The sequence below is a fragment of the Hyperolius riggenbachi genome, chromosome 10, assembly GCF_040937935.1.
Source record: "Hyperolius riggenbachi isolate aHypRig1 chromosome 10, aHypRig1.pri, whole genome shotgun sequence".
Taxonomy (NCBI): Eukaryota; Metazoa; Chordata; class Amphibia; order Anura; family Hyperoliidae; genus Hyperolius; species Hyperolius riggenbachi.
Window position 1 is genome coordinate 151,996,770 of NC_090655.1, and position 24,037 is coordinate 152,020,806.

The following is a 24,037-nucleotide window of genomic DNA, read 5'->3' on the forward strand; positions in this document are numbered from 1 at the left end:
TTCATAATTGTGTTCCATTTATGGTACATTTTTACCACTTCTGTTACAACGTACAAATCACTGTAACCCCATGCATAAATACCGTGTGGGCACTAAAAGAAAGACCGCTATAGCGAGGGCCAATAGAAAAGGGTTACTATTAGGTAGTGAAACTGAAAGATAGTGGGTACTTATGGATACACTAAAAGTAAGAGGGAGGTTTTGCTATGGCGACTTGTATTCACCAAGATCCCATGTATGTTTACCACAATCCCTGTGTACGTTTATTGTGTTTTCTAAAGTACTTAAAAAAAAATGCAAGTTTAAGTCTAACAAAGAGTCTCAAAAATACACTTGATGCTTTAATAAATTCAAGTGTAAAATAACAAAAGGCTTGAATATGTAACATAAATTAATTTCCTTTGCTTAGCTTGAATTTCCATTATTGTTTCCTGCTTTCTTTGTTAGTGTGACATTCTAAATTTTTCATTTTGTTAGCATTTTTTTCTAATGTCTAAACCTTTGTTAAATAATATCAATACAATACACAAACACCCTTTTTATTGTACTTATTTAGTTGAAAACACAGGAGCCCCTGCTTGAAGTATAATGGAAGTTGCTCATCATTTGCATTCTGAAATCTGGATCTGCTTTACATTGCAATTTCTGTCAAGCCAGGACAGATCAAAGAACCTTTTTTAGGAGTCAAAGTTGGGTTATTTGACTTTATTATCTGTTTCTGCTTTTTCCATTTTTTGTCCAGTGAGAAACTGCCAGATCCCTCCTCTGTAGTTTTCATTTCCGAGTCCGTACACATAGGCATTCACAGCAGGAGATATCTTGGCCAATACAGCAGGCATCTGCAAACAAACATTTTAAAAAATGGTTACCATGTTACACTGCTGGAAAAATCTCTGTCTAACAAGACCTGTTGTATGTGGGTTTAAATCTGTAAATTGTAGGCTTCTTTGTATACAAACTGTATCCCTTGTATGCTATGAATTTTGCTCTTGTTCCATACCACAATGTTTTGGAAACCTTGTATAATATTTTAAAATGTAATAAATAATAATGTTTAAAAAATACAAAAAGTGATCTTTGAAAAAATAGTTACCATTGATATTTTTAATTAAACTAAACCAATCTTAAATCAAAAAATAGTAATATGGAGGATCATAGCAAAAAAATGGACATGGGAACATCATTTTAGATGTGTGTCTCTAAAATTGCCCTTTCCCCACACTGGATCATGGCAAGTGTTCATTGCGAGGAAATATTTTTACAGAAATGGAATTGAAATCATTCTGATGTAATGAAGTGAAAACATGTCAACCATGCTTAATCTAAATGTGCTAAAATATGCTCTGCTGATTCTTCAGCCTTTAATGTAAATTCTTTAAACTTTAGACACATCAAAGACCATTATAAAAAAAAAAAAAAAAAATACACTTTATTAACACTGCACATTGTTTCAGTCTATTGCCAATGGTAAATATATGCTTGTGTTGTGTTTAGCTATGACTCTGTAGGAGCCATGCAATTCCAGGAGACTGCATGAAGTCTTTCATCTTCCCTGCATCTCGTCTAAGATGGTGGCCTATTCAGTGTTACATGATGTAACATTTCCATTATCAGCATGTTAAATAAATTACCTCAAACATCACAGGGGACCTTCAAATGAGATGCGAGGTAATTTCAGTGTGCGATGCCAGGTGAGCAGCTGTTTGCAGCACCATGGATCACTTTACGCATCAGTGCTTTTCAAATGAATATTATTTTGTTATTAAAAAAGCAGTACTACTCAAGGTTTTTTGATACTGTGTCCCCCACACTATTTCCAGAATGTCTGAACTGGACAGCATGGGGCACTGCCACCTGAATAATACCAGCCCACATGGTCCATGACGGGGCTATGCTCAAGAGGGGCAGAACACCCTTTCTCACATCTTCCAATTAGGACAGGAATTCTAATGCAGAGTGTGGCAGTTGCTACCTCTTCTACTCTACATATACATAGAGCTTTCACCTCCTCGACCTGTGGATTGCTTTTTCATCTTACATCTGTGGAATAAAGAAAATCCCTACAGAGCTGAATAGATGTTACTGTGGACTGTCTACAGTTAGGCTGGGATCACACTTGAATAGCCCCCCCCCCCCTCATTATAAGTTTTATCATGACGGTAAAGAAATGATTTAAAAAATAAAAAAAGATGTGGAAAAAATTAAATGCAGGACAATCTATTAAGCTGATATGAATAAAAGAACTCTGTGAACATGATTTCAATGAAGCGTGTGCAGCGAGGAAATGAAGGAGTTAATAGTAAAAAAACTGGTGAAACGCAAACACACAGGAAGGAATCCAAGACAAGGCTTGGCTGTCTGAATGAAAAGGAGGGAGACCCGTCCCTGCAGGCCACCATCGCATAATCACACCGAGGAAGCCCACGTATTAGTGGGCGTAACGTATGTGGGTGGGGCTTGAATGACATTGGGGCTGGAGGAATAGCCTGGAACACACTACCAGAGCGGAGAGCCTGATTGCGGTGAGTGAGCCCATCTGATACAGGTACCTTGCTGCGGGACGCCGCGGCTGGTCGCACGGGTTTTCCAGCGAGATCAAGGTAAAAGAACTCCTATGATGCCCACTGATGCGGAAGTGAAAGTATATGAACTGTGCTGAAATAAGTTTTTTTTTTTTTTTTTTTTTTTCTTGATTAGCTCAGAGCCTAGCCACAGTTTATGAAGGCCCAACCATATTGATAGGCTTCATCACCACGCTCTTGGTGTTGGGCATAAAGTCTCATCATATTTGCTAATCAGAATTTGCCAATCAAATTTAATTATTTCATAAAATTAAATAAAAAAGGGGAGAAAAGAAACAGACCAAAGATGAAGAAAAGTACCGCATCCTCCCGCGTACAAGACGCGCCCCCCCCTCAGCAACCACGGAAGCAAAACTGTGCACCCCACAGCTCAACATTTATCTACACACTGCCCTATGCTGGACACCACACACGCACACAGACACACGCACAGACACACGCACAAACACGCGCGCACACAGACATGCGCGCACACAGACACGCGCGCACACAGACACACGCGCACACAGACACACGCGCACACAGACACACGCACAGACACACACACACACACACACACACACACACACACACACACACACACACACACACACACAATAAGTTTGACCATAGGAGTGTGCACGGTTTTGAAGTCACTCAAGTCAAGAGAAGCTACTGGCATCTGCGTTGCAGGGACTATTAGTTGCACATGTCATGGAATGAACTTATGGATGCCTTTGACTAACCAAATTAAGTCCCGCATAGACTTTGTCAGTACCACCTTGGTGCATTCTCTGCCTCTTGTATACACACACGCCATGCTAGGATCGGCTGATCCAGTATTATGAGTGAATGTGAGGAGAGTTTGGTATGTATGGTTCCAGGAGTACTCCTTGGTGTTTGATGCCCACGTCGTGTTTTTTAGGGATTCAATTTTTTAGAGGGATGGAGGTTACACATATTTTCTACTAATAAACTATTTTTGGCATACAGTTCATGGAGTGGCGGTTGTTTGTTTTGTGATACTTTTGGTGTTTTTCAACCAGCCTTCCCCTGTGGCAACTCGCGGGGTGAACTCTGCCCTTGGGGACCAGTGCACCAGTTGTTGGAATATACTTAGCAAAATGTACCACCCAAAGAAGGCCTAATCGGTGGCGAAAAAACAAGATATAGATCATTTTGTTGTGATAAGTAGTGATAAAGTTATTGGCGAATGAAAGGGAGGTAAGCTGAAATGTGAAAATTGCTCCTGTCCATGAGGGGAAAACCCCCTCAGTGGTGAACTGGTCAATCCCATTTAGTAGTAGGATATAAAACTAGAGAACTCCTTAGGTATTCTAAGGAACATGTCTTCTATATTGAGCACGTGACAAACATGGTAAAACTTTTCCGACTCCTGACTGAGGTATGTTACATCACAGGCCACATCGGCCAAGACTTATTTCCTCAATTTCTGTAAGTAAATGCCCTAACAGGACACTACAGCGAGATACTATTGCATAACCTTCAAAGCTTTGGCCACAGAACTCTCCAACACACTCAGCATTTTTATTCTGGTGAGGTAACCAGAATCTCAGATCTTATAAATGAAAATATAGAGTGGCTATAACAGCGGTGTAGAAGCTTACAGACTCGTAAACTGAAATCAACCAGCCCTGTAGTCCTATTATCATTGATAACCTAATTGTACCTATGATTTTTTTTTCTTTGTTTTTCCCTTTCATTGCTTTCAGTTATCTGTTATTGTTAAGAGAAAATCATTTTGTTAACAGGCTGCTGCTAATCTTGGACTCTGCTACCACTTTATATATTCAATTTATATCTAACAAAAATATATTTTTTTAAAAATCCTCTCTTCCATTGTCCTCTGAGGCATAGTGCAGTAGCATCGCTGAGACACGTAATACACCCACACGAAGTATACTGCTTTTTGCAGTCTTCCTGTTATTCTTTCCCAAGGCTATAAGCTCTTTTGTGATACTTAGAATCTCTATGTATCTATTATTTGTACAATACATCTTTTTCACCATTGCAGAATAGGTATGTTCTTACCATCCGAAGTTTGGGAGAAAGAATGGTTGCATCCTGAATGACTGCATAGAAGCATAGCAGTGAATAGGGTCCCCAGCAAATCATCAGTGATTTTACAGGCAATCCAGTGTTCATCTGAGGAAAGAATAAATGTGTGTTCTAAAGGACTTCCAAAATATTAACAAGCAACAACACTTAAAGGGGCACTATGGCGAAAAAATTGTAAAATTTTAAATATGTGCAAACAAACAAGAAGTACATTTCTTTCCAGCGTAAAATGATCCATGAATTACATTTCTCCTATGTTGCTGTCACGTACAGTAGGTAGTAGAAATCTGTCAGAAGCGACAGGTTTTGGACTAACCCATCTCTTCATTGGGGGATTCTCAGGGATTTATTTATTTTCAGAAGCACATACTGAACGGCAGTTGCTCTATCCAACTGCCAAAAAACTGTGTAGTGAGCAGGAAAGCTGGCCAGCATCATTGTTTAAATCCTTTTTAGGGAATATCTTTATAAAGAATTAAAGCCTTGCTGAGAATCCTCTATGAAGAGATAGACTAGTCCAAAACCTGTTGCTTCTGTCAGATTGCCACTACCTACTGTAAGTGACAGAAACATAGGAGAAAAGTCATTTATGGCTCATTTTAGTCTAGAAAAAAACATACTTCTTATTTGTCTGTTAGCACATCTTTTAAATGTTACAATTTTTTGCCATAGTGCCCCTTTAACAGCGAATTAAATAATTATGCTTGAAAATTGCATTTGATATCTTTAGCTTTTGACAGGATGGGAGACATTTAGAATCTGTCAGGCTTTTCTTTATATCTCTCTATCCCCACTGGGGCCTCTGTGGAGACTTCCCATCACTCTCTCTCCATGAGACACTGCTGAAAGTTAAACCATTTAGATGAGTGAGGGGAATACCCACCATGACAGCTGTCACTGAAACAAGAGAGTTGGCACATGGTAGGCACTATATATAGAAAGGACAAACGTTTACTTTAAAGAGGAACTGTAGTGGAAATAAAATACTGAATAAACTTGCTTTTTTTTTTCTTTTTTCCTTACAAAATTAATTTATAAATTATGTAGTCAATGTTTGTCCATTGTCTTTCCTTACCCCTAATTACGTTCTGAAATTTATCAAAGGTGGTGGCATCTTTACTCCTGTCAGGTTATCCCTGAGGAATGCTTTACTGAGAGTTCTAAAGCCAGTAGTAAATATACCTGTTCTCCCAGAATTCTCTGGGAGGAGAATTCCACATAGCTAAACAGCCTAGGCTGTTTACTAGGAGGGCATGGTTACACATACCAATATACAGCAAAATATAGATATAGAAAGTGTTTATGATACTGAGACCAGGAAAATGACTGCTCTGCCTCTGACACAGGAGATCTGGGTTCGAATCTCGGCTCTCCCTGTTCAGTAAGCCAGCACCTATTCAGTAGGAGACCTTGGGCAATACTCCCTAACACTGCTACTGCCTATAGAGCGGGTCCTAGTGGCTGCAGCTCTGTCGCTTTGAGTCCGCCAGGAGAAAAGCGCAATATAAATGTTCTGTGTTTGTTAGTTTGTTTGTTACTGAAAAAGTGTGTATACTGAATATTTTACTGCATTCTATTATATGTCACTACAGTGCCTAAAAATTGAAACTCCAAAAAATTAAAATATTCAGTAACTATTCTTAATTGCATAAGATTATTTGAGAGCATTCTCAAGTATTCCCAGAGTGTAAAGGTGCTTATTTTCATTGCAGAGAGCAGTAGAAGCGTGCTTATCTCTTGTCATCGGCAAAGGCAAGAATCTGCCTGTCCTTGTGTCTTCTCTTTGCCGCACTCCTTTTCTGCTAAAGTGAATTAGCTGCTTCCATGGTGATGTGTCTATTCAGCAGGAGAGGGTAAAGTGAAGACACAAGTACAGGGAGATTTTTACCTTTGCTGATGACTAGAGATAAGCAAGCTTCTAGTGCTATTTGAAGTGAAAAATAAGCAATTTTACACACAGGGAATACTTAGGAATGCTTTCAGATGTTCTTTTATATAACCGAGGATCCATTTACACTATATCAGTTGCTGTCAGTTGTAACTGAAAAGACAACTGATGTGCAGTCCAGTGTCCATATTTCTCTATGGCCTCTTTCACACTTTACACTAAAAAACTGAAGCTGTTTCACAATGCACTGCTATGGAGAATAAAAAGTGCATTAAAATGCATAGCAATGCATTAAGTGTAAAAGGGCCCTAAGAATAGTTACAGAAATTTTAGTTTATATTCATGTTATTAGGCTTTTAGGACATTTGCCTTTAACTGTGCTTTATATATTATTATTTTTATTATTATTATTAAGTATTTATAGAGTGCCGACATGTTCCACAGTGATCTACAGAGTATATTGTCCTGTGCCTTAATTGTCCCTCAGAGGAGCTCGCAATTGAATCCCTACCATAGTCATATGGCTATGTATATGTCACAAGAAGAGGGAGATCAGCACACATATATCAAAGTATAAGGAGTGCCATGATCCAGCTGCCCTTCAGAACCTCTCGGGCAGGAATGCAGTCCATGAGAGAGGGATCAGCACCTCCACCAGTGTAAATAATAGCTCTTTGTATTAAAACATAGCTCTTTATTTCATCAGTTTAAAATGAGTTAAAAGAGCGCTGCTCTGCTCTCTTTTGATTTATTTTAACCACTAGAGGACCGCAGTGTTAAACCCCCCTAAAGACCAGGCCATGTTTTGAGAAATTGTCCACTGCAGCTTTAAGTCCTCGCTGCAGGGCCGCACAACTCAGCACACAAGTGATTCCCCTCCCCCTTTTCTCCCCACCAACAGAGCTCTCTGTTGGTGGGGTGTGATCGCCCACCAGGTGTTTTTTTTTTTTTTTGTTTTTTTTTTAATAAATATTTATTTCTTCATTTTAATAATATTTTTTACAATTTTATTAAATTTTATAATCCCACCCTCCCTCCCCCCGCCAGCCAATCAGCGTGATCGGCTGTCATAGGCTTCAGCCTATGACAGTGGATCACTTCATAGCAACAGGGGGGACAGCCGTGTCACACGGCTGTCCCCAGTACAGCGTTGCCTTAGATCGCAGCGCTGTACGAGGTATTTCAAAGACGGTTACGCCATCTAACAGTCTCCCGAGCTGCGATTGCCGCTGGGAGACTAAAGGCGGAGCGGAGCTCTGCCTACCAAGCAGGAGATGCGCGTGCAGGCTGCGCGCAATCTCCTGCAGTAGCCGGCCCCAGGACCTCTCATTGGCGTGAGGCGGTCTTTAGGTAGTTAAACTTATATAATAAAGAGCTATGTTTTCATACAAAGAGCTATTATTTACACTGGTGGAGGTGCTGATCCCTCTCTCACGGCAAGTCTATGTATATATCGAGTACTTTATGCATCCCAGTGTAGAGCCAGTTTAGGGAATGCCAATTAATTTATATATATATGCTTTTGGGATGTGAGAGGAAACCAAAGTGCCCGGATAAAACCCATGCAGACATTGGGGGGGGGGGGGGACATACAAGCTCTGTGCAGATAGTGCCCTGGCTGTGACGAGAGTGCTAACCACTGCGCCACCAACAAATTTATTCAAATTTAATTAATATGAGCGCAATTTGAGATTGACACAGACATTTTTTATAAGTATAAGGATCTATTGACATAAATGTCATTTTAAAACATTTCCCTCTACTTAACAGCAGCATCAGAATATAAAATCTATTTAGTTTAATATGGCAGATTGTCTTTAGAATGAAATGTGCATTTTCAGTACAAGGTTTTTATTCATTGTATAATTATTAATCTTTTTCAAGTATGCTTTTATTCTTTGCCCTTTTTTGTTGTTGTTAGACTTTGAGCTTTTTGACCATCATGCTATTCACGTCTTTGTTTTCACACAAGTAGACAGAACATCTTAAGAACTGTTCAGCCAGCCAGTTGGCTGAGTGTTGGTCAGACCTCAAAGTCATTCCATTCTGAGCAGCTAGAAAAGACTTAAAACCACATTCAAAGCATTATGCAATGAGCAAGTTACATAAATGTCCTAGCTGTTACATCAGCATAATTTCAGATGCTTAAAAGTTTCTCAGCAGAAACAGTTGATTGTACTCCTTAAATACAGAATCAGGGATTATCCCTTGATTTCCCAACAAGCTTATTACGAGCTGCACCAAATATATAGGACCTCCCTGTATGTAAGAGCTTTGGTTAAAATGAGCATTACCTTTACAAGGCCACTTTTCTTCAGCTTCTGGTGTATAGATTGGTAAGCAGTCATTATGATGAACAGAGGGATTAAATACTCAAAGAATGCCAGGGGAAAAAGGAAGGAGATGAAGTTTCTGTTAAAATAAATGATTGAAAATGACACTGTCTTGAGTTATCACAAATTTGTATAACAGAAATAATAAAAACAGTAGTATACAAATATGATGCAGAGAAAAAAAATAGCTGAAAAATATAGTTCAAAAGAAATACTTATTATAACAAAATAATGTTTTCCCTAAATTTTCAAAACAAAGCAGAACAGTTAATATAGTGCTGTGCTTATTCAACAATGAGTATAGTTAAACAGTAAAATTACAGATTAACCAAATATGGTTAAAGAGGAACTTCAGCCTAAACAAACATACTGTCATTAAGTTACATTAGTTATGTTAATTAAAATAGATAGGTAATATAATCTCTTACCCACCCTGTTTTAAAAGAAGAGGCAAAGGTTTGTGATTTCATGAGGGCAGCCATCTTTTTGGTTGAAAAAAGGTGACAGGGAGCATGAGACACAGTTCCAACTGTCCTGTGTCCTGATCACCCCTCCCAGTTGCTAGGCAACATGAATAACAACATAAGAAATCCCATCATGCTTTGCACAGCATCAGGGGAAAAAAGCCCGGGCAGTTTTCTTTGATGGGGCGGAGCTTAGCTAAAAATGCACCTACAAATGAGACTTCTAAAAGAAAAACAAAGTTCTGATGCTGTGAAACTGTTAAAGAAACACCAAGCCTTTTCAGTTCTGCTGAGTAGATTTTTAGTCTGGAGGTTCACTTCAAAGTTAATGTTATAAATAGTAATGAGCATGTAATTCTCCTAATTATGCAGATCTTCACTGATTCAGGAAGTAGGAGCCCTGCTAGCTAATTAAATTCAGTAACTGCCAACTAATTAGCTGGCAGCTGATTAAAAAGCTGCCAGTTGAATTTCAGCTTGTGGCATTTATTTGCTACTGTAGCTTCAACTTCCTGGGTCACTAGAGATTTGCAAATCATTAAGGTGCCCATACATCTAGTGCCAGATCGACAAAGAGACATATCTTTCTCTGATCGAACCTGATTGGAGAGAGATCTGTTGCCTGCCAATACACCGCAGGCCGATTTCTGATAGATTTGAATTGGCCTAGAGAAGCCACCACTGCCACATGGGTGGACATTTACACTCAGGGCAGCCAGGCAGGCAGTTTGTCGGTTGTTGGGATATTGAACACCGCTACTGCTCTGCATGTGATCAAACGATTGAATGAGATATTTCCAGAATGTTTGATGGTTGATGGGGCATGCTTGTTATGGCAGTGATTTTAATCCAATTCAATTAAAATTATTAAATAAGATGGTCAATAAAATTGGTAGATGTATGGGAACTTTACAGTTTTCTATTTATCCCAATGTAAAAATAATGGGAACGGCTTCACAATGCACACACTACGTTTTAAATTACATTCCACTGCTGTGCACTGGTTTGAATGATCACCTTTGCATTAAAGAAATGTTGGTGCCGTGTAAAACGTAACCAAAGGCACTGCATTAAGCTGGTGTGAATGGGTTATTTTCAGTCAGTGCTGTGGACACCTAAACATTTGACACTTTTGGAAATAAAGAATAAAGTATATCCATTGGTAAAGTGCATATACCATGATGGACCTTACAATGGCATATTGTGATGCTATAGACTTAGTGTAATGAAGGGTGATGATGAGATGAGAAGCAGAATAGAGAATGAGGTCTATGTTTTGGGTTCTCTTGTTTATCTGCTGATATGTGTTAACCACTTTACCCCCCGCGGTACGAATTTCTCTGTCCCTTTTTTCCCCCCTAAAAAAACAGGGACGGAGAAATCCGTACCTTACGTGCTACCGCTGCTGTCCGCGCTTCTGCCACTCGTGCGCGCGCTCCCGCCGCTCCCGCCGCTCGCCCACGCCGCCGCCCGCTCGCCCGGAGATCAATGAGCGGGAAAAATCCATTCCCGTTCGTTGATCTAAGCCCCCGCAATGATCTGCTGCTTCTTTGAGAAACAGCGCGATCATTGTGATTTACCCTGCCTCGTACTGCTTCCTGTAAGCGTCCTTCCGGACGCTTACAGGTCGCATGTAAACAAACACACTGTGGCCATCTTGTGGCCAAATAGTGAAACTACACCCTAAAGCATTTTACATATACAAAGGATTAGTTTTACACAATAAATTAACTCATTACCTCCCACACTCCCCAAATTTTTTTTTTTTGTAATACAATACAATAAAAAAACAAAACATAAATAGTTACCTTAGGGACTGAACTTTTTAAATATTTATGTCAAGAGGGTATAACACTGTTACTTTATAAACTACGGGCTTGTAATTAGGGATGGATGCAAAACTATTGTCGCCAAACATTATGATAGGGACATAATTTAAACGGTTTTATAACCGGAACAAATGGGCAAATACATTTCATGGGTTTCAATTACAGTAGCAAGCAGTATTTAAAAACTATAATGGCCAAAAACTGAAAAATAATAAAAAATTTTCCCACATTTTTTCCTATTTTCCCATTAAAACACATTTAGAATAAAATAATTCTTGGCATAATGTCCCACCTAAAGAAAGCCTAATTGGTGGCGAAAAAAACAAGATATAGTTCATTTCATTGCGATAAGTAATAATAAAGTTATAGACTAATGAATGGAAGGAGCGCTGAAAGGTGAAAATTGCTCTGGTGTTCAATGGGTAAAACCCCTCAGTGGTGAAGTGGTTAAAGGGTATCATTGACCTTGCTTGCAACTATTGTTTATGTTTATGGCCTTTTATCATTGTTATTGTTCAATACTATACTGTATGAGTATCTTTAACCACATTTACAAACTACACAAGGACAAAGGAACATACTGGCTGCAACAATACATTGACCAGGCTATGAAAGTAGATATCAGTCCCCCCATCCCTGGCTTAAATGTAGTTTACTACTAAAATTTCTGTTTAGAAGAAACACTTTATCATCACAAAATTAGCATCCTGATTTGTGAGTTGATTACATGCTTCGATAAATCAAACAGACATTTAATTCTGGCTTGATGCCCTTCATTTTAAGTGTCTAATTCTTAAGTGGGAAGTGGCATGGGGGCACGGGCGTAGCAATCACCCCTGCGACCCCTGCAGAGGCTTTGGGGGTCCCTCTTCCTCCCTCTTCCCAACCAAAAGTGCCAATAGACTATACAATCTTGTTTTTTACAATTACAGTATGTACAATTTTACCAAATCTAAGTAATAAAGGTATGCTGGGTGGTAAAGGCCCCTAATATACTTTGAACAGATATGTACCCCATCATACTATATAGTATATGGTAAGATTGTTCCATCAGGATTGTATGGTTAATGTCAGCTATAGGAAGTTTTGTATACAGAGTGGTATATCAGGAGCTACCATATTACTAGTTAATTGTGTATCTTTGATTACTGGATGCCAGAGTGGCTCGTATTCACCAAACTGTAGCAGGACTGCCATGTGCAAGGAGGGCATGGCTATTTTACCGGTACTACTGGTAAAGTGCATGCTGTCCTGGTTACGCACATGGCGCTGTTTTGTTAATAGGAGTTGCTCCTATAGGGTTAGAAGCTTGGCAATCTTATCACAGTTTGGTGAATCAGGGCCAGTTTGCCTAGTTGGTTGACAAACCTATACTGTGTCAAATGACTCTTCTCCAAAGACAGTTACAAGTCTATAAATATTGCTTGAGTTCTTTGCAATATAGTTTTTTTTATATTGTTGTAAAAATACAAGATTCCAGGTTAAAGTGGACCTGAACTCAGAACTTTTTTTGTGCTCTAAAAGATAAGCAACAGCATGAGAACCTTTAAAGATAAAAACATTTTTTGTTACAGCTGATACAAATACTGCGATAAATCTTCAGTGTGTCTACTTCCTGCTTTCATGCAAGCAGACATATTGTTAACATCCTTTGTTTACCAATTAGCTCTCTGCCACAGCAACCAGTTGACACAACTTGTGATTAGTCACAGATGAAAGGGAATTAGCCAGACTAAACTCTCTAAATACATACAGGGCGCATTTCTCTGTTTTTCTTCTGTGCTGCGCAAGGTCCACTTTAAGTTAGATGAATCTGGAGAGGACTTTTAACAGTTTTTTTTATTTTATATAAACTTTGTATCAAAATATGTGTAAAGATATATTGGAATAAAATAAGAGCTTTCATGTTATTTGCAGAATTAATGTTTTGTAGCTTGGGTTTATAATTTCTGATCATGTTCTTTGTGTATGTTAAAATGGCTAGTTCCACTGATGCCTTTGTCCTACATTTAGCAGGGTTATGCCTCTGTCCAATCGTACAACTGCAGATCTGTCTAAAGGGAATGCAGAGAAGTTGGCACTTACATCAAGCTGCTGATATATGTATTGATTGTACTGAAGTCCTGAAGAGTGTAAGGCGTAGGCTAGAGTAGCAATTATATCATCATTACTTGTACTAATACTGACAGTGCCTACTAATCCAGTCATCAATATTAATGGCTGGATATTGGCGATGGTTGGGCAATGTGGTGGGTAGAACATTGCATATATAAATAATAAATAATGGTCATATCAGAACAAATAAATGCATCATATAGGTAAACATATAGGTCCTGATCCAATTCACTTTTCCTCCAAGTTTTCTCCTAGGAAATCATTTTTCTTCTGTTTAAAATACTTTTCAGGACTCTGCAGCTAAAAAAAGTAGCAAAAATTAACAGAAAAGTACTGTCAATATTTTTCTGAGTATTTTCTTGCTTGCTGTTGCTTAAAAGGCATGTTTTTGAAGATGTGAAAATCTCACCTAGGAGAAAAAGTGAGTTGTATTGTGCTCATGGTGTTTTTACATGTCTACTATACTTCATTAGAATTTTACAGAGGCTCTCTTTAATTCATCTGGACAAATATAATTATGTCTAGTAGAAACATACCAAAGCAATACATCCCTTTTAAATATTTTATAAAATAAGAATTAAATCTCCTTAATAATACTCACCTGTCGGCTTTAGAATAATCCAATGTGCAACAAGTTCTTAAAGGCTCATAGTCATATTCACCCCAACCAAACAATGGCATGACAGACCAGAAAGCAGAGAAGCCCCAGACAAACAACACCACTGTTATTGCGGTGCTCCAGTGTAATTTGCTACCTGCAAAAATGATATTGGTTAATAATATATTGTAATCAGTTTCCTAGGTAACAGATTTAATGACTTTATAATTTCATATCCCAAAAGCAAGCTAATCTATCAAAATGGCTTTAGCTATGTACACATGCTAGATTAAACTCATACAAGGTACAAGCCAATAGCGACCACCTGTACTGATTATCTAATGTGTATAACAGCCCCTGATGCCCCAAAACCTCAGCCAGTGATCACCCCAGTGTGGGCGAGAGGATTGATCTCTGTACTCACCAGGCCCACCTGAGATGCACCTGCGGCATGACAGTGTTCCATTACAGCAGAACTAAAGTCAATTACATAAAGGAGGCAGACCAGTGAAAAGGGCCTGATTTACTAAGTCAAAGCATGTCCAGAGGTCCCAGTGGAGATATCTTAAAGTGGACCCAAATTAAAAATACAAGATTTCAGAAATAAAATCTATTTTCTAAATTATAATAATAAATAGCAGCCTTTTTTCAGCTGCATGATGACAAATGTACAATATTTTACATTTATTGAAGGAACCCCCCCCTTCCTTTCAAATTGCCAGGAAAAATCTGGCAAACTGGTGGATTAGGTGGTGTCCGGCAATGGAGGAATTGCTAATGGCTGCCCCCACTATAACCCTAGCTATGAAAAGAGAAGGGTGAAAAGCATGCACTGAAATGCTCATAGGTTTGAGTGTTTATTTATCTTTGTATGTGTCAGAGTGGTGCAACTAAATATTTTAATTAAAAAAAATGTTTGGTTTGGGTCCGCTTTAAAGGAATTGGCAAACAGGACCTGCATTTGTACAACTTCAGTAGTAAGTGACTGTAGCCTTTATTTTTGTCACAGTTAGAATTAGGAAATAAGCCATTTCATGATTGTAGTCTCATGCAGGCCCCACAGTAAGATTTTTTTTCCTATAACTGATCATCATGGATTTATTGAAGCTAAATAATCTTGTTGATGCTGCTGCTACCAGCTGTGGTAAGACCACCACATACCTAACAGAAACACCTCTATTATATGATGTGAGGGTGGCAAATTCTAACCATTGATTCGGCAAACAATGTTCATTCAATCCAGCCTAGGTTTTCTGGATGACTTATAATACTGAAAATGCTTGTAGATGTCAGATGATCTCTTAGTAATTCAGGCCCCGTTCACAGTAATTGTTGCATTCCCTGTGAGAGCAGAAATGCAATGGCTCGGAAAAGTGGCACTGCATGTTATCCATTCATTGCATATGGTGAAACATACAGTCAATGAAAAGTATGCTTCACCTCAATCAGTAATGCAGACATATTGTGGTAATGCACCGGATGCAGAGTGTTATCATGCCATACTCAACGGTGCTGCAATGCACCCACTGTACTGTGAATATCACATAGGTGGTTCATTGCAGTGCAGTGTGTTACATTACAAAGGGGCGCACCACTATGTACCACTGTGAATGTGGACAAAATGTCACAGCAGTAACATAGTTTAACCTGTTTAGCATGGCTGTACCATGTATCTACCGCCCTGTGGACTTCACTTCAGCACCAGGAGTGTAGACACAAATATCACGTGACCCCTTTCCCCCTGTGGCTCCTCCAACCCTCCCCCACCATGGCAGAGTACTGGTCGGGGGAATAGGAACATGAGTTTCCATTCACCGATCCCAGTGCTAGTAGTGAATGATTATCTGGCATCAATGAGATGCCGATCATCATTCACCGTTCTTCACTACTTCCTGTGTACTGTACAGAATGGGGACATCTAGTGGCCAAAAATAAAAATTCACCTACAAATGTTAATAAATAAACAAATACCCAATTTTAACTCCTTATTTCCCCCTCCTATCTATATAACTATAGTAATTGTTATTGTTTGAAATAAAACAGTGACAGCATAAAAAAAAAAAAAAAAAAAAAAAAAAAAACATGAATACTTATGTCATTGATTTTAACTTAATTACTAAAAGTAATTAATTACTCAATTTCTATTACTTTTGCAAATTAGGGCTTGTAATTATTGAACTAGTATAAAGAAACGCAAATGGAAAAAATACACCTTTATTTCCAAATAAAATATTGTCGTGATACATTGTAGCAGGGACACAATTTAAGCATTGTGCTAACCAGGATAAATGGCCAAATAAAACGTGTTGGTTTTATCTATTGCAGCCCATTTTATTTTAAACCTGTAATGGTTGAAAAAAGAGAAAAAAGTTTTTTTTTTTTCTTTCTTATTACTCCCTTTAAAATGCAGCTAAAATAAAATAATTCTTAGCAAAAAGTACTACCCAAAGAAAGCCTAATTTGTGGTAAAAAAAAATAAGATGTATAGATCAAGTGGCGATAACATTATTGGGAAATGAATGAGAGGAGAGGGAAATGTGAAAATTCCTCTGATTTTTAAGGGGATAATAACCTGTGGCGGGAAGTGGTTAAATATGTATACTCTTTGTGTATGCGTACAGCGCATACACAAAAGATGGCACTATTCTGTAAAAACTGTTTTGTATCCTTCAGCAACACCGATAATTGTTTAACCACGGGTTGCAAAAAGGAATCTATGTATTCTCCAACTCGTTGATTCAGTGAACCAATCCCACTTATAATCGGTCTCCCGGGAGGGCATTCTAGATCTTTATGTATTTTTGGATTATGATACATTACTGGGATCCTTGGGGCGTCGATCATGAGATATTTGTATTCTGTATCATTTAATATATTTTGATCTAGGCCCTCCCTCAGAAGTTGCCTAAGTTCACTCATATATTGTTTAGTTGGATCACCTCTGAGTTTTCTGTAAGTGGATTGATCACTGAGGATCTTCTCCATCTCATTTTTGTACTGGTCAACATGCATCACTACTATACCTCCTCCTTTATCTGCTGGTCTTACCAGTACATCCTTCTTCCTACTTAATTCTTTAATTGCTTTTATTTCATTGCCATACTGTCGAACTTCTATTTTTTCTAGATCTTTCAATACCATATTTTTAAAAATCTGAATAGTGCCATCTTTTGTGGCGTCTTGGGGGTTGAATGTGGATTTGTTTTTTAGATTAGTGTGGGTGAAATCTCCCACTGGCATACCTTCATTGGCTTTATTAGTTGGACCTTGTTTGGATAAAAAATACTTTTTAATGTTTAATTTCCTGACATATTTATTGACATCAATAAAGGTACTAAATTTGTTCAATCCTTGTTGGGGGGCATATTTCAAACCTTTGTCCAATACCCTTAATTCAGCATCAGTCAAAGGTACTCCACTGATGTTGAAGATACCCTCACCTTTGGTTATCTCCTTCTTTTTATTATCTCTGCCTCCTCTTCTACCTCTTCTATTCCTCTTTTCCTGATACCTCTTGGGTTGTATTCCATGTCTCCCCAATCCACTTGAGGCGACTGTCCCCCCAAAAAATTATGATGTACAGTTTCTGCAGTTTGCCGTTCTAATGGTTCATAGCGGTTATAAGTAGGGAGTGATTCTTGTCTTCTATCTCTAAACGTATGATGGTATTGCACTTGTTCTCGCTCATTGTATCTTCTCTGGGGTTCTAGGCGGGGCGGGTCAGGCCCCCTGTAGCCTTCTCCCCGATCATATTGTACTTGGTTTCTGGCCTTATACTTTGGCTGTTGCCAATTACCCTCATGTATCTTTTTGTTTACAGGGGGCGGTCTTATCCTCGGGGATTGTGGATAGTATTGAATATATTTTGATCCCCTATTTAAAATTTTCTCCTCCACCCTTTGTATAATGGAGGTTTGTTGTACACTTGCCTCATTACCGTTATTGTCTTGCTGGTTCACATTCTGTGCATTTGTATCCTCATCCTGTGCTTTTTTCCTTTTGGTTTGTTCCACCTGCCATTTGTAGGCTTTTTTGCTTTTATATTCCTGCCACTCATTTTGGAATCTTCTAATCTTGATCTCACTTACTTCTTTTTCGTTTTTTTGTACTATCTTAGTGAGTACACCTGCCTTCTTAGTAAATTCCTCTTGTTCTTTATATTCCTCCATTTTATCTTTTAATTCTTCTATTTCTTTACCTAATCTTTCTAATCTATTTTGTTTTCTTTTCCCCAATATTTTAAGGAGGTTAATGCCACATTGATTTAGGAACTCACCCAGTTCCTTGTCATTCTCATCATTTTCCTCCCCATCTGTTGGCAATATATCCCATCTGAATCGCTTGGGAATAATCCCTTCTTTAGCATGTTTATTGAGACTAGCTAGGTCCCACCATGTATTGGTTTCTTTGATCATCAGTGTTTGAAGCTGTCTAAACAAGGTGTCCAGACTTTGGTGTTCCATGTCTGGCTCTTTAATAAATACTCTATCCAAATCTATAATGCCTCTTCTCCGTATATTAAACATTTCCATGTTGAACAACTGAGTATGCAGCCCCACCACAACGATACCTCTCAAATAGTTTACTATGTGGTATAGGCGCTCCTCTTTGCACTCTTAAACTATATGGCCAATTTTTTGAGTAAATGTACCACCTCCACCCTGGCAGATCGCTACGTACGCTGGGGGGTATCACCTCCCTAAAGGACAATCTTTGTGTATGCGTACAGCGCTCCTACTCTGTGACACAGATTATATACAGCTTCTGCAATATGGCAATTAAGGTTTAGTGACCGTCCCTACTTAATAGTATAGGTATTAGTTAAATGTCAATGATCCTATCACATCAATGTCCTCTATTATTCAGATCCAGTATCTAGATTAATCCTGCACAGTCCTGGATTCACATATATCAATTCAGTTGAATAAATCCTTCATTCCACATCCCATTTGCATAACTCAGGACCACTGTACAATAATTTACTCTCACCGATGTCCAGAGGCTGACATATGTAGATATCAGCAAACGCGCTCCATTACTTATTCACACAGCAGTTTTCCTTGGCAACTTCCCCCTATATATGTCTCAAACAAACAAGAGGAAAAGGCATAGCGTAATCCTGCTTAAAACCGACTTTAAAAACAACTTCCTCCACCAGTGATGTTTGCACAATCAAAGACACCCTTCGTGTGTGTGCTATCAGCATGCACCCCACACCGCTGATACATATAGCGCTCACCAGATTGATTGGCTGACCGTCTATAGACCAGCAACTGCGTTTAGGGTGTTGTACATCAGAAGATTTCCACCAAATCAGCTATCTCCATAAGAACTCAAAAGAAAGGTTTCCATAGCATAATACCGTTTATTTTAAAAAGATAAAACACAAGGTTGCACTCACAAGTATAAAATAGATATGCGCATATCGTATATGGACGTCCTCATCCGCTCTCTCTCGTCTGCGTCTCCACTGCCGCCGCGCCTGAGGCCACGCCCTACCGGTTTCGTCAGTAATGACTCATCAGGGGCTTGCCCAGGCATCGGCAGCGAGACGCTTTGAACTGTACTGTATGCTAATTACTTCCTCTAACCTGACGCTCCATTCCTCTGCTTGCCAGTACCTCCCGCCAGGCTACTAAAACTTTTAAACATATTAAAATGATATTAAACTTACACAGATCCCCTCCTCGAGTTCCTAACTGACAACATGGGCTTAAATGGAATTCATTTTCAAAGCAACCAGTAGTAATCCCACCAATCCTTAACGCCCACATATTCAGTGTATTACTTCGTAAACAGTGACACCTACCTACCCAGCTGATAAGTTCAGCTCCTCAATTCCCCCACTGTTACACTTAACACTTTCCATATTATATTATATACATTATTGCATTCTGGGCATGTGGTACGTGCCCAGTTCCGACAATGCCAGCCCTTAATAATTAGTGATAAAGATAATTATGACCAGAAATAAAACCATATAAATGTATATTCAACTCCCATTTTTTTAAATCATATGCCTTGACATTAGGAAAGTGCCACATACCCGGCATCACTCCACCTATTAGTACAAGAATAGAACATTGCTGTACATATACTGAAATGAATGCCCCTATATTGACTGATGATAAAATGTGTACAACCCCTGCCTCAGCATAATTGATATACTGTTATCTAGCCTGTGTCTATATATACAAACCTAAAATACTATCCTACCTATAAATTCTACACATAATGTAACCATACCTATGTGCATAGGATTAGTGACCTATACCAGTGCTAGGTCATAAATATTGTGTTAAAGATGTGATGGTTGCCCTCCTCCCCCTTGGGGATCCCATAGTTCTAACCTATAAAGCATAGGTGGAAGTCACGAATCCCAGCACCTATATCAATACATGGTCCTTATATCAGACCAGCCACCAGCCATATGTGTAGAATTTATAGGTAGGATAGTATTTTAGGTTTGTATATATAGACACAGGCTAGATAACAGTATATCAATTATGCTGAGGCAGGGGTTGTACACATTTTATCATCAGTCAATATAGGGGCATTCATTTCAGTATATGTACAGCAATGTTCTATTCTTGTACTAATAGGTGGAGTGATGCCGGGTATGTGGCACTTTCCTAATGTCAAGGCATATGATTTAAAAAAATGGGAGTTGAATATACATTTATATGGTTTTATTTCTGGTCATAATTATCTTTATCACTAATTATTAAGGGCTGGCATTGTCGGAACTGGGCACGTACCACATGCCCAGAATGCAATAATGTATATAATATAATATGGAAAGTGTTAAGTGTAACAGTGGGGGAATTGAGGAGCTGAACTTATCAGCTGGGTAGGTAGGTGTCACTGTTTACGAAGTAATACACTGAATATGTGGGCGTTAAGGATTGGTGGGATTACTACTGGTTGCTTTGAAAATGAATTCCATTTATGCCCATGTTGTCAGTTAGGAACTCGAGGAGGGGATCTGTGTAAGTTTAATATCATTTTAATATGTTTAAAAGTTTTAGTAGCCTGGCGGGAGGTACTGGCAAGCAGAGGAATGGAGCGTCAGGTTAGAGGAAGTAATTAGCATACAGTACAGTTCAAAGCGTCTCGCTGCCGACGCCTGGGCAAGCCCCTGATGAGTCATTACTGACGAAACCGGTAGGGCGTGGCCTCAGGCGCGGCGGCAGTGGAGACGCAGACGAGAGAGAGCGGATGAGGACGTCCATATACGATATGCGCATATCTATTTTATACTTGTGAGTGCAACCTTGTGTTTTATCTTTTTAAAATAAACGGTATTATGCTATGGAAACCTTTCTTTTGAGTTCTTAAGGAGATAGCTGATTTGGTGGAAATCTTCTGATGTACAACACCCTAAACGCAGTTGCTGGTCTATAGACGGTCAGCCAATCAATCTGGTGAGCGCTATATGTATCAGCGGTGTGGGGTGCATGCTGATAGCACACACACGAAGGGTGTCTTTGATTGTGCAAACATCACTGGTGGAGGAAGTTGTTTTTAAAGTCGGTTTTAAGCAGGATTACGCTATGCCTTTTCCTCTTGTTTGTTTGAGACATATATAGGGGGAAGTTGCCAAGGAAAACTGCTGTGTGAATAAGTAATGGAGCGCGTTTGCTGATATCTACATATGTCAGCCTCTGGACATCGGTGAGAGTAAATTATTGTACAGTGGTCCTGAGTTATGCAAATGGGATGTGGAATGAAGGATTTATTCAACTGAATTGATATATGTGAATCCGGGACTGTGCAGGATTAATCTAGATACTGGATCTGAATAATAGAGGACATTGATGTGATAGGATCATTGACATTTAACTAATACCTATACTATTAAGTAGGGACGGTCACTAAACCTTAATTGCCATATTGCAGAAGCTGTATATAATCTGTGTCACAGAGTAGGAGCGCTGTACGCATACACAAAGATTGTCCTTTAGGGAGGTGATACCCCCCAGCGTACGTAGCGATCTGCCAGGGTGGAGGTGGTACATTTACTCAAAAAATTGGCCATATAGTTTAAGAGTGCAAAGAGGAGCGCCTATACCACATAGTAAACTAAATATGTATACTGTAAAAGTATGCCATTCTGTTGGTATTGTGCATAAAAGTTTTGGAGAAGGTAAAATGATAGTGCTGAGTATCATCTCCCTTTTGTGCTGCTGATTCCTGCTAATAGCCTGTCATTGAGGTCCTGGATCTGCCTTATTGATCTCTGCAGCTATTGCTCTATACAATTTTCTGTGCGCAGCTATATGTGGTCCACTGACTGCATACATTGTTTATGGGCGACTGGAAATTTGGGTGCGTAGTAAGGCTGATAGTAAAACAATCAGTATTACATACCGATATATTACTATAAAAGTGTAAAATATCGATATTAAATACCAATATTTTACTATGGCCAAACCTAACCCTACTCTCACACAAAACTCTCCCCCCTGATGCCTAACCCTTAAACCTTCCCCCCCACCACACAAACTAGCTACCTAATGCCTACTGCCTGAGCCTTAACCCCCCCCCCCCCCGCACAAATTACCTTCCTAACTCCTAACCAGGGCCGGATTTATACTTTTTACCGCCCAAGGCCAACTATATCGTCTGTATGATTGTTAGCTCTGTGTGCCCCAGCGAGAATTCTCCTTACTTTCCATTATTGGTGTCACAGACAATAGCTATTTTAGTAATATGCGTATAGATTATATGTTATGTTTTGAACTTTTGTGGTATGCTTGCCATCTCGTTAATGATGGACCCAATGTGTCACCATGAGAGTTAGGCTGATGTGTACCTGCAAGATAGAGCTTACATATCTTGCAGGGACAGCACAAGTACAGGACAAAGAGTTCAAAGGTTAAAGCTGTCCTTGTAGATAGGGATGGCTGCATAGAACAGCTTTACTGCCACTCACTGAGCCGCCCCTAAACTTCTGGTGCCCTAGGCCATGGCCTATGTGGCCTTGCCAGAAATCCGGCCCTGCTCCTAACCCGAACCCCCCCCCCCCCCGCGCAAACAACTTATCTACTGCCTAACCCTTAAACACTATTTACAGGGCACCCAAATTTCCACTCCGGTGTCCAAATACCTATATTTAGTATTGGCACCTATTGGAGCACCACCTGCCACATGCATCCTTTTTTCCTGTTTCCCCATTGCCCTGTATCTCTTCCATAATAAGTTTCCTTCAGAGATACCTAATATGTGAGTTCTGTGAGGAAGATCTCTCCAGCAAATCTTTGAATAAGATTGTTTTTTCCTTTTACAATTTGCTGTATTGAATATTTTTTTTTCAACTGAGAAATGATATTCTCTTTTTAAGAGGCTGTGAAATGTTTATTATCTGTGGCAGAGCTGCCACAGTGGGGGACATTTGATACTCCTACACTGTGGCCTTCCCTTGAGGATCATTTGAAAAGACCGCAAGTTTTAAAGGGCATGGCTATCTACTTTATAGATTAAAGCGGTTATACAGACAGTAAAGGTGGCCATACACTGGCCCGATTCGCGGCCGTTTCGACAGCAGATTCGATCCTGGGATCGAATCTGCTGGCAATCGTTCGCGCTAAACGCACCCGCCGATCCGATTTCCTCCCGAAATCGGATCGGTCCGTCGATCGCGCCGTGCGGAAAATTACCCTCGATCGCCCGCGGGTAGGGTGCGCGTCGCTAGCGGCGGCCGATCCGATCAGGTATACATTACCTGACGCTGGCTCCCGGGCGTCTTCTCAGCGCTGCACCGCTCTGTTCCGGCTCCATCCCGGCGCTTCCTGTGTCATTGCAGTGACCAGGAAGTTCAAATAGAGGGCGCTCTATTTGAACTTCCTGGTCATGGAGTGACACAGGAAGCGCCGGGATGGAGCAAGAACAGAGCGGTGCAGCGCGGAGAAGACGCCCGGGAGCCAGCGTCAGGTAATGTATAGGGGAGGGGGCACAGGCGGCAGGAGCAGCTCAACAGATTGTGATCGGTTTCAGGCTCAAATCGATTCACAATCTGTTTGCAGTAAAGGCAGCCATATGATCCCTCTCTGATCAGATTCGATCAGACAGGGATCTGTCAGCTGGTCGATCTAATGGCAAATCGACCAGTGTATGGCTACCTTAAGTATTCAATTGGCACAGACAGTATTCAATTGGCGTCCGCTATAA

The 24,037-nt window shown here is 39.6% G+C and overlaps 1 protein-coding gene across 1 annotated transcript in view; it reads right to left on the reverse strand.

Annotated features, from left to right (window-relative positions):
• Nucleotides 1-523: 523 nt before the first annotated feature.
• RGR (retinal G protein coupled receptor) overlaps nt 524-24,037 on the reverse strand; it is a 45,177-nt gene continuing 21,663 nt past the window's right edge. The window contains exons 4-7 of the mRNA XM_068258848.1: nt 13,871-14,024; nt 8,823-8,940; nt 4,614-4,727; nt 524-839 (exon numbers count right to left, since the gene is read on the reverse strand). Of these exons, the coding sequence (XP_068114949.1) occupies nt 696-839; nt 4,614-4,727; nt 8,823-8,940; nt 13,871-14,024 (530 nt within the window). The 3' untranslated portion in view covers nt 524-695. The remainder of the gene's footprint in view (nt 840-4,613; nt 4,728-8,822; nt 8,941-13,870; nt 14,025-24,037) is intronic.